General features: G+C 37.2%; 2 protein-coding genes and 1 long non-coding RNA gene across 3 annotated transcripts; 2 read left to right on the top strand and 1 right to left on the bottom strand.

The window, feature by feature from the left end:
* Nucleotide 1: 1 nt before the first annotated feature.
* LOC111777532 lies at nt 2-402 on the top strand. The gene is made up of 2 exons (XR_002812398.1): nt 2-60; nt 144-402. It is a non-coding gene; the product is annotated as an uncharacterized LOC111777532 (long non-coding RNA).
* Nucleotides 403-1,337: 935 nt separating this feature from the next.
* Nucleotides 1,338-5,549, top strand: LOC111777592 (probable folate-biopterin transporter 7). Its single transcript, XM_023657259.1, has 2 exons — nt 1,338-1,764; nt 4,348-5,549. The coding sequence occupies exons 1-2, from the start codon at nt 1,512-1,514 to the stop codon at nt 5,415-5,417; spliced, it is 1,323 nt and encodes a 440-aa protein (XP_023513027.1). The 5' UTR covers nt 1,338-1,511; the 3' UTR covers nt 5,418-5,549.
* Nucleotides 5,550-7,226: 1,677 nt separating this feature from the next.
* Nucleotides 7,227-11,028, bottom strand: LOC111777593 (maltose excess protein 1-like, chloroplastic). The gene is made up of 9 exons (XM_023657260.1): nt 10,530-11,028; nt 10,250-10,423; nt 9,845-10,135; nt 9,670-9,759; nt 9,313-9,414; nt 8,334-8,452; nt 8,027-8,089; nt 7,879-7,940; nt 7,227-7,429 (listed from the first exon to the last, which is right to left on the bottom strand). Exons 1-9 carry the CDS (start codon nt 10,773-10,775, stop codon nt 7,350-7,352), a joined length of 1,227 nt encoding a protein of 408 aa, XP_023513028.1. The 5' UTR covers nt 10,776-11,028; the 3' UTR covers nt 7,227-7,349.
* Between the last annotated feature and the right edge of the window lie 255 nt (nt 11,029-11,283).

Here is an 11,283-nt window from a genome sequence, read left to right as displayed (position 1 = left end):
NTTGTTGGCTCAAGGAACCCCCACAACACTCTGAAGGCCCTCTTCAAAGCTCTGAACGCAGTTAGTAGCTATGAAATTAATATTGTTAATGTATCTTCATACAACATTCTGCTAACAATTATATTATACGTCGTGTTTTCCAGATCGAGACTCCGAAAGATATTCAAGAAAAGTTCGGACGGACTGTTGTCGAGAAGTACTTGCTATGATACGAGGTTTTGTTTTTCCTTCCTTTCCATACTTTCTCGGGTCGAGTCTGTTCTTTTTGTTGATTCTAACTCGAAAACGTATTGATATTGGTTTTGAATGAGATGTACAAAATGGAATTTTGGTATTTAACTTAAGAAATCATGGATGGTTGTAACTTCTGTTAAACTTTTGATCATCTTTTTCTTTTCCTTCCATTTTTGTAGCTTTTTTGGTTTATCTATAAAGGAATTTGTTCTTAGTAGTTGTCTTTCTCCTTTTGGACTTCAACTTTATGGTATGNTTTTTTTTAATGTAAATGAACATTCTACAAAATCAAATCTTTCATAAAAAGTTATATCCATAAAATTTATTTATAATATTTGATCAATTATGTTATTCATATAGTAATTGTTGCTTAGTTGTATGATCAATTATATTATTCATATAGTAATGGTTGCTTAGTTGACTATGTTGGCTATTTATTTATAATTTAGATTTACGTGCCCAAATAAAATCAAAACATGTGGACTACAATTTAGATTTATGTGCTCAAATAAATAAAATCAAAATATTTACGTACCCAAATAAAATTAAAATATAGGGACAAAATATTTACGTGCCCAAATAAAATCAAAATAGTTTAGCAAACATATTTATAAATAGTTAGAAAAAAATATCTCCAATCCTAATCCTAATATATAAATAATATTAATATATTAAGGATGGATAAAAATATATATTTCTAAATAAAAAAAATATAGCACTCTTCTATTTTATTTTAAATTAAATTTTAAACTTTAATAATTTTCTTATTCATTCAATATATTTTTTAAAAATTACAAAATTTATTAATTTAAACAATTTTATTAGATATGTAATTTACTTTATGTTTAATGAAGAAAATCTTAAAAATATAAAAGTTAGATCAGAATTTTATTAATTGAAAAATATTTTTTATTTTTATTTATTTATTGATTGTAATAAAAATCTTAAATTAAAAGGCCTTTATTTAAATTGGCTTAGTCCACAAGTAAAGGCACTAAAAAATAAAATAAAATAAAATTGTGTCTCCAAAAAAAAATAAAAGAAAAAGGAAAAAAGAAAAATAAAATTGTCACCACGTGTCTGCAAAGAATGGCATCAGCTTTATATGAAATGACACTTAAAATTCAGAACGCCACCACCACCTTCGCCGCCACTGTCTCCACCGTAGCTGCAACCTTCCTTCCTTCTCTGCAAATTCTGCATTCATTTTCTTCAATTTTTCTGCATTTATTTTCTTCAATTTTGGCATTGAATCGTCTTTTCTTTTACCCTCGATTATGTCCGAATCCAATGCTAATAATCCGATCCGGAAGGTTCTCGGATTGGGATATTGGGTTCAGGGTTTCCGTTGCTTCCCATGGATGGCGGTTAACTTCTTCCTCAAGGACGGCCTCAATGTAGATCCTTCTACTCTTCAACTTCTTCAAAACTCCGCTAATCTTCCTATGGTCGCGAAGCCTCTGTACGGGATTCTCTCTGACGCCGTTTATATTTCCGGCCAACATCGGATCCCTTACATCGCCATTGGAGGTAAACTTCCTTTGTATTGCTTCAATCTCTGTTTCATTGGATTTCGCCTTTTGTTCTGTGTTGTATTTCGATTGTGTTATTAAGTTTACTTCTTGTATTCGAAATTCTGGAATATGTTTATGAAACAAGTTCAATTCTGGTGTTCTTTTGAAATCAATTTCGGATCCCGCCTAGAATTTTAGGGAATTTTGATGAAAGAACACTGCTGAGATGGTGTACAAGTCCTGAGGCCTCTCTTCATTTNTTCAATTCTGGTGTTCTTTTGAAATCAATTTCGGATCCCGCCTTGAATTTTAGGGAATTTTGATGACAGAACACTGCTAAGATGGTGTACAGTCCTGAGGCCTCTCTTCATTCACTAATTTTTCTGTCTTTGTTCTGAACTAATGCTATGTTCTAAATTATATTCATATGACCAGATGGCATCATTCTATAATGAAACAGAAATCTTAATAAGCATTACAATCTTTGAGATTTATATTTCATTATAGGCTGGGAAATTCTGTGAGGGTGTGATATGCAAACGATGCCAACGTTATTGATTCCCTAGTTGTAAAATGTATGGTTTAATCTGTTATACAACCTGAATAAGATCCTACAAACAATTTGCATTGCTAACTGGTTTAGGCATTGACCTCGACCAAGAGACCAAGAGGTCAGAAGTTCGAATTTCCCAACCCGACATGTTGTTGAACTTGCATTAAGGTTACCATGGGAGATAACCAGTTAACCAAGTGTTTCTTGGTCAAGCATTTGAGCTAAAATCACTATGCATTTGTTTTCAAGTTCCTTGTGGTAGTTTTGACGTTTTTTCAAAGCAACTTTTATGCTAATCTCAAATGGGAGATGCCTTTTGGCGNCTGAACTAATGCTATGTTCTAAATTATATTCATATGACCAGATAGCATCATTCTATAATGAAACAGAAATCTTAATGAGCATTACCATCTTTGAGATTTATATTTCATTATAGGCTGGGAAATTCTGCGAGGGTGTGATATGCAAACGATGCCAACGTTATTGATTCCCTAATTGTAAAATTTATGGTTTAATCTGTTGTACAACCTGAATAAGATCCTACAAACAATTTGCATTGCTAACTGGTTTAGGCATATGACCTCGACCAAGAGACCAAGAGGTTAGAAGTTCGAATCTCCCAACCCGACATGTTGTTGAACTTGCATTAAGGTTAGCATGGGAGATAACCAATTAACCAAGTGTTTCTTGGTCAAGCATTTGGGCTAAAATCACTATGCATTTGTTTTCAAGTTCCTTGAGGTAGTTTTGACGTTTTTTCAAAGCACTTTTATGCTAATCTCAAATGGGAGATGCCTTTTGGCGTAGGCAAAATGATTTTGACCATGCAGAAAGCACCTTCGCCAAATTCATTTACAAAATAATATTATTAGACAAATGCTACCTTTTTTGGATAAGCAAGGTCTGGTACAGAGAGAATAGAAGGCAGCTTTCTTTCAGTATCTTGGAAAGCAGCTTGTAAGAACTGTGAACCGAAGTGGTTTTCTATAAATTGTCTGTCATCAGCTTCTCTGTANATTTACAAAATAATATTATTAGACAAATGCTACCTTTTTTGGATAAGCAAGGTCTGGTACAGAGAGAATAGAAGGCAGCTTTCTTTCAGTATCTTGGAAAGCAGCTTGTAAGAACTGTGAACTGAAGTGGTTTTCTATAAATTGTCTGTCATCAGCTTCTCTGTAAGCTTTTCTACATGATTGCTTTTGTTATTCATAAGTGTGAGATCCCACATCGGTTGGAGAGTAGAATGAAACATTTTTTATAAAGGTGTGGAAACCTTTCCTAGTAGATGCGTTGTAAAAAACTTTGAGGGGAAGTCCAAAAGGAAAATCCCTAAAAAAACAATATCTGCTAGCGGTGGACTTTGACCGTTACAAATGGTATCAGAGCCAGACATCGGGCGATGTGCCAGCGAGGAGGCTGAGCCCCAAAAGGGGGTGGACACAAGGCGGTATGCCAGCAAGGACGCTGGGCCCCGAAGGAAGATGGATTGGGGGGTCCCACATCGGTTGGAGAAGGGAACGAGTGCCAGCAAGGACGCTGGGCCCTAAAGGGGGTGGATTGTGAGATCCCACATCGGTTGGGGAGGAGAACGAAATATTCTTTATAAGGGTGTGGAAACCTCTCCCTGCAGATGCGTTGTAAAAATCCTTGAGAGGAAATCTAAAAGGAAAAGTCTAAAGAGGACAATATCTGCTAGCAGTGGCTTGGGCCGTTACAATAAGCTTCTCTGTAAGCTTTTCTACATGATAGCTGATTATGTAAGCTTTTGGACAAATGAATTGGTATTACCACTGATACATACTGAATTGGTACAGGTTTGGTAATTAAAAGATGATTGGATTGCACTTAAAACATTAGTTTATGTGCTGGAGTTTTAGGAAGCTATGCGCCAAGTATTTATCATGAGTTATAAATGTGAAATGGTCAAATCGTTTATCAATTATTTTCATCCTTTCATTTGTCTGATAATTTACTTTGAGACTCTCATTTTATCGTAAATTTTTTTTAAAAAAATTATTCCTCCTATGCTTTATGTTGATGCAGCTCTCCTACAAGCAGTATCATGGATACCCATAGCAACTATGTCACCCTCAAGTATTTCAGTTTTCACGATCAGCATATATCTTCTCCTTAGCAACCTCGGTGCTTCAATAGCGGAGGTCGCTAACGATGCTATCGTTGCAGAGGCAGGAAAGCAGCCCACTTCTTCCAAGAATTCTCGAGCATCTTCATCAGGTGAGCTACAAGCATTTGTTTGGGTAGCATCCTCTGCTGGTGGGATTCTTGGAAATCTTCTCGGAGGCATCGGTATCGATAGGTTTTCGCCTCAAGAAATGTTCCTATTCTTTGGTCTTCTTCTTTTGCTTCAGTTTTTATTAACCATCATCGTTCGTGAACGCTCTCTTAATCTCCCTCAGAGCTCAACCAGTGCTGGTATCAAGAAACAGCTCTCACAACTTTTCGTCGTGCTAAAAAGACCCGAAATTGTGTATTCCATAACATGGTTTGCTGCATCTTACAGCATAATACCTGCATTGACTGGCACCATGTTTTTTTATCAGACAGAGTATTTGAAAATTGAGTCATCTGTTTTGGGCATCTCTAAAGTTATTGGCCAAGCAGCCCTGCTATTATGGGGTGTAATTTACAATCGTCATCTGAAGTCGATCCCGTCTAGGAAACTTATATCAAGTATCCAGGTTTTGATGGCGGTGTTCATGATCTCGGACATGCTGTTCGTGAAGGGAGTGTATCGAGAAATGGGCGTGCCAGACTTCATATATGTTGTTTTGTTCTCTGGTCTTTCAGAGGTTCTGTTGTTCTTCAAGATCTTGCCATTCAGTGTTCTGATAGCTCAGCTTTGCCCACCAGGATGTGAGGGCTCTCTCATGGCTTTTGTAATGTCAGCCATCGCCCTCGCGTTCATAGTGAGCGGATGTCTCGGTGTAGCGCTTGCGTCTTACGTTGGCGTCACAGCAAATGAGTTTTCTGGGCTCCCTAATGGTCTAATAATACAGGCAGTGTGCACTGTTCTGCCATTGTCATGTTCATGGTGCATCCCTGATGATGTCAAAGCCAAAGGTAGAGATAAAGACTCCAAAAAGCAGCAGTAGCACAATGGAAGAATGGTTAGCATGGTCAGTGAATTTGAATATACATATTATATTCCATTATTTATATTCCATTTTATAACGATTTTGTTATAAATTTTTTATTTTTAAGATTAAGCTCATAAGCATTTTTCAAATCTTAGTTTTCATTATAGTTCATAAACGATGCCACGTACATTTTAAAAATAAAATCCTTAAATCAATTCAAAAAAAATGTAAGAAACAAAAATAAACAATATATTCAAAAACTAGAAAACAAAACAATCAAATGTAATTACCGAAATACCAGTTCTATGGTTTTCATGTGGCGCCTTCTTCATCTGGACAAGGATGTCTTATCTTTACTTGAAATGTAAGAGTGAATAACCCTGGTGGGCTAGGTAGTGGAAACATACGCATACATGATGAAATCTATCTTTTAAAACGACATAACATGATCTTGAGCTCTTTCTTGTTTAGAGCAAGATTGAAGTGTGGTACTTTCTCACGCACGGCCCATATAGGCCTGGCTTGATCGAGCTAAATGCGCTAATGCGTCACCGACATCGTAGGGAAAGACTCGCATGATATCATGACAAACATAAATATCAAAGTGTCTGTAATAACATAACATAATGGGAAAGTATCCCAATGCACATGACATACATAAAATACATGAGATCTCCATGGTTTAAAATCATACACATATAATAAGAATCATTTCGTTCTTTCTCTTCGTTCATGTTATAGTACACATATGAGTCATGTATGCATAGTACTCATCATGGCTTTCATCTTACATCATCATAGTGTAGTATAATCTATAACATAACTTCGCATGACTTCGCATGACATAGCATAACATTTCATATCATACATATCATGGCATAATAGGACATCACATACATACATAACATGACATCGTATGTCATCACATAGCATGACATTATGATGCATGCAGGAGTCATTGGGCATGTGTCATTATACATCATACAATTCTTTCGATCATCCAATTGTAAGTCTACTTACTTGGCTGACCTAAACTAGAGTTACTATTTATTCTTGGTAGTAGGAAAAGAGTAGTGTCAATAGATATAAAATTAACTAACTATACTTTGATTAACCAATTTTCATTCATTAAACTATTTAAATTATTTAAACTATTTAGGTCACTTTACTTAAGACACGGAGTCTACTCGTATGCACAATAGAACAAGTAGTGTCAATGGATATAACTATTACCAACAAGTTAGTGTCACTATACTTAAAAGTATGTTTTATCCTTATAATTTAGTACCATCGGTCGTGCCCTATTGGTCAAGTCCTAAAATCAACACCGAAAGAAATTACGAAGGAAATGAATTATTCATTCACGCAAAACATGGATTTTAGCTTGATTTTATTAAAAATTAAAATTAAACATAAATCTTACTTTTTGTAAAAATTGTGACCGAAAAATTTCTTGGATGTGTTCCTATGAGATGAAACTTCCTCCCCAAGATATCCCTAGCTGTGATGGAAACCCAGAATCTAAAGTTTTAGTTCGATAAAAGTAGATTGCTAAATTGTTATTACTAAAGTTTAAGAACTAGATTGATATAACTTTGAAAGTACAAACTAAGGTTAAAGAACTCGCTACGGAAGCTCGGATCAAACATGAACATATCTAAGATTTATGCTTTGAAGAGGATAAGATGACTGTTGAAAGAACAAAAACAATAGTTTATGCTTAGTGTAAAGAGTGATTCTAATAAACCACATAATTTGGCCCTTATTGTAATATACAACAAAGCTGTGTATATTTATTTCAAACCATAATATGTACCNGGAAAAAAAAAAAAAAAAAAAAAAAGTAGCTTAGATTGCTGTTTTCCCTGTTCAAAACTCTGTCTACCTTCAGAAGTTGCTACCATTTGTCGAAATCTGGCTTAAATTCGAGCTCGAATTTGGCAGTCATTACCCAAAAAGTAGCTCCTTAAGAGATGTTAGAGGTGAGCGGAATCCATACACCATAGAGTCTCTCCAGAAGAAAAAGCCTATAGGATTAAGCAACATTAGATATCTAGAAGTGTCATTAAGCAACGTGCTTAGTTTGTTTCTCTACTATAGCAAGATCAATATCTAGATGGTGTTTAATATCATTCATGTTTCTACTAGGCGTCTTTTTAGCTATGCAGTATATGTTGAGGATTATTGGGAGTGAGTCCCACGTTGGTTAATTTAGTGGAAGATTATGAGTTTAGAAGTGGGGAATACTATCTCCATTGGTATGAGGCCTTTTGGGAAAGCCCAAAGCAAAGCCACGAGAGCTTATGCTCAAAGTGGACAATATCATACCATTGTAGAGAGTCGTGATTCCTAACCGTTTAGGTTCCAGACTCTAGAGTCAACTTTCCTGTATGAGCATTCGGTACATGTAGCAGTCCGTGGACACCTGATGTGGATCTTAAGAGAACAAATAAACTAGAAAGGAAGAGAAGAGAACCTATCCAGGAGAATAGACCAGCAGTTGCAGCAATGAAGAACTCCCTGCTCACGCCATTGCAACTGTTGTAGGAACCATAAACACACTCACTTAACTACTACTAATACTACTACTAAGGTAAGACATATCAAAATTATCAGCAGCTTACCAGTACAAGCATACTATGTTACCATATCCGTAGAACAACATCGCCCAACCCGAACCCAAAAACCTGCAATTTCCGTTCAAATGATCATTATCAAGGCTGGTTGCAATGTTATATAATCTGCAATCGTCGTGGTTGCACACCATAGGGCTAAAAGATAGGAAGATTATTTGTATCGATTCGACCCGTTTTCATAATATGCAAGAAAGATGTTTACTTTTGGGAAGAGACACTATACATTTGTACTCTAAGTGAAGATCATGTTTCCCAAAACAGACGTGAAAGTTCTGATTCGGGGAAATAAGATTACCACATGAAGTCTCGAATGAATAGCGCACGTGGGAGTACAAGACCGTTTCCGATCAGGGCAAGAAACATTGTGAGAGCTGATAAGCCTTTGATGTTCTCTGGATTTAGATAATTAGTCCACTGAACAAACAGCATATATTGTCGTTAGAGATAAAGTAAAGATGTAATAGCGTATATTCTGTAACAGCCCAAGTCCATCGCTAGCAAATATTGTTCGTTTTGGCACGTTACGTATCGCCGTCAACCTCACGGTTTTAAAATGCGTCTGTTAGGGAGAGGTTTCCACACCCTTATAAGAAATGTTTTGTTTCCCTCTCTAGTCGATGTTCCCCTCTCCAACCGATGTGGGATCTCACATCGGTTGGAGATGTGGAATCTCACATCACAACCGATGTGAGATTTTGTAACCGCCAAAACCCACCACTAGCAAATATTGTTTACTTTGGCTCGTTACATATCGTCGTCAACCTCACAGTTTTAAAACGCGTTGTTAGGGAGAGGTTTTCACACCCTTATAAGGAATGTTTTGCTTCCCTCTCCAACCGATGTGGGATCTCACATCACAACCCATGTGGGATTTTATAATAACCCAAGTCCACCGCTAGCAAATATTGTCTGTTTTGGCCCGTTACGTATCGCCGTCAACCTCACGGTTTTAAAACACATCTATTAGGGAGAGGCTTCCATACCCTTATAAGGAATGCTTTTCTCTCCTCTCCAACCGATGTGGGATCTCACATCACAACCGATGTGGGATCTCACATCACAACCGATGTGGGATTTCGTAATAGCCCAAGCCCACAGCTAGCAAATATTGTTCGCTTTAGCTCATTACGCATCATCGTCAACCTCACAGTTTTAAAACGCATCTGTTAGGGAGGAGTTTCCACACCCTTATAAAGAATGCTTTGTTCACCTCTCCAACCGATGCGGGATCTCACATATTTATATCATACTAAAAGTTCAAACAGGAGAAATACCATTTGCGAAACCGGCATCCACATGAAGAGGAGTGTTGCTGTCCATCCAGATAACGCTCCAACAAATTTCACACCTTTCTCAGGAAGTTTTCCAGCTCGTGCCTGTAAATCTTACAAGAACACCTTTAAGGGATGTTGAACTAGATCGCACCAATAACATTCTATCAACATGATAAGAACAGAACAGATAGTAATCTTGGTTTCAGATCTCAACTTCACATTAAGATTTTGCCTATTTGGTGCAAGTTTTGCAACACCATTATTGACAGAGATACTCAATCCTCACAAACACGAGATTTTGAGCTGCATATTTCATTAAACAGAGTAGCAAATGCAAGCAAAAACAAAACATTCTACCGAAGCAACGGCTAGCAACGCTGCGACCAAAGCGGTGATCCCCGGCAAGATACTATTCGGTATGAACGGAACAAACGTAGACCACATAACCTACAAGGAAAAACATCTCTGAGACAAATTTTACTATAAAATGTTATCATCTCAGGAATGAAGGTGAGGCTAGAACAGAGATTACCTGAGGGAGCACAGAAAACCCACCAACAGTGATGAAATCTTCCCAAAATTTCAAGATTTGAACAGGAAGAACATTGAAGTAATTCATAAAGTTTATAAGAAGACCAGAAGACACAACAGCCGATGTAGCTACAAAGTAAGGCAGTGGCATGGCCCCAGCTATTGCAAGCTGAGCAAAAACTATAAACGTTGTAACTGATCCTAATGTTTGAATCACCATGGCCTCTTTTTCCCTCTTCTTTGCAAAGTATGATAGCAATGAAAGGTTCCCAAGCAAACCAGTTAACATCCCCTACATGTATAATAGAATGGACTCGAATTATCAAGAAAACACTAAACATTAATGCACGTAACTCAACATTTTATTGTCACTTCCTTGAATCTTTGAATTGGAAGTAGTTCTTACCAGCCATGGAACAGCCAACAGCGCTGTTGTGTTTCCTGCTAAAAGGTTTCGAGTATTAAGGATAATCTGAGGCAGTTGCAGCAACATAAAAGGAACATTTGCTGCTCCGGAGAACTTCGCTGTTAATGAACTCCACTCCTCAACCCTTTTACTGTCACTTAAAGTCTCAGATCCCTTTCACAATTTGAAAAGAGATCGTCAGTTCAACAACACAAAAGATCTGCTGGGATAACAAATGACGATGCTAAAATTGAATTAGTGAAGAAGATACGATAGCAACCTGGTGATGTGACTGAGGGACGTCAGATTCCAAGGCAGCGATCGGCGGAAGACGGCGGTGGGGCAAGGTTAATCGAGAACTGTATGGCTTCAAACAAAAGCAATTGTGGGGATTTGGGTTATTCAGAGGCAACGAGAGGGAAATGGGCTTCGAAGGAATCGAAGCCGAGAAGAACCCAAGTGGGTTTCGTGGTAAAGGAGTTCTTGCACCATTTGAAGCCAATGGGAACTTAACCGCCATTAACATCGCTCGAAGCTCGGATTTCTGACAGACCCACCTGCAAATGATTCGCTAGAAATACAGAGAGACGGTGAATTGGGGATTGGAGAAATGGGAGGTGAGGCGTGGAAAGAATCTCGATTGAAAGTGTTAATAAGACAAGGATGATCCTGTTTGGAGCGTTTATGAGATGGGTGAGAGAGATATTTAGGGACGATCAGCATTTCGTTTCAGGTAGTTGCTTGAAAAGGAAGGAGGTATGGGAAACAGAGAGAAGCAGCCGGGTTCGGCACAAGATCCAATTCGATGAGTAATTTTGTTAAGTACAAACCTCACATGCCATGGCCATTGGACGTCTCATTCAAACTTTTTTTTCTTTCCTTTTTTCTTGTTCTTCTAAAAATGATTTTCATTTCAAGTTGTAAAGGTGTTTTTTCATGTTCATGCATTTAAGGGAACATTTTTTGTTTGGTAGAAATGTTCTTTTCAAGTTAGGGAGTTTCCAAACTCAAGATCTAAGCATCTTTTGCTATAT

This window comes from Cucurbita pepo, chromosome LG16, assembly GCF_002806865.2.
Source record: "Cucurbita pepo subsp. pepo cultivar mu-cu-16 chromosome LG16, ASM280686v2, whole genome shotgun sequence".
NCBI lineage: Eukaryota > Viridiplantae > Streptophyta > Magnoliopsida > Cucurbitales > Cucurbitaceae > Cucurbita > Cucurbita pepo.
The sequence above is the reverse complement of the archived record's forward strand: the minus strand, read 5'-3'. Positions and strand labels throughout refer to the sequence as shown.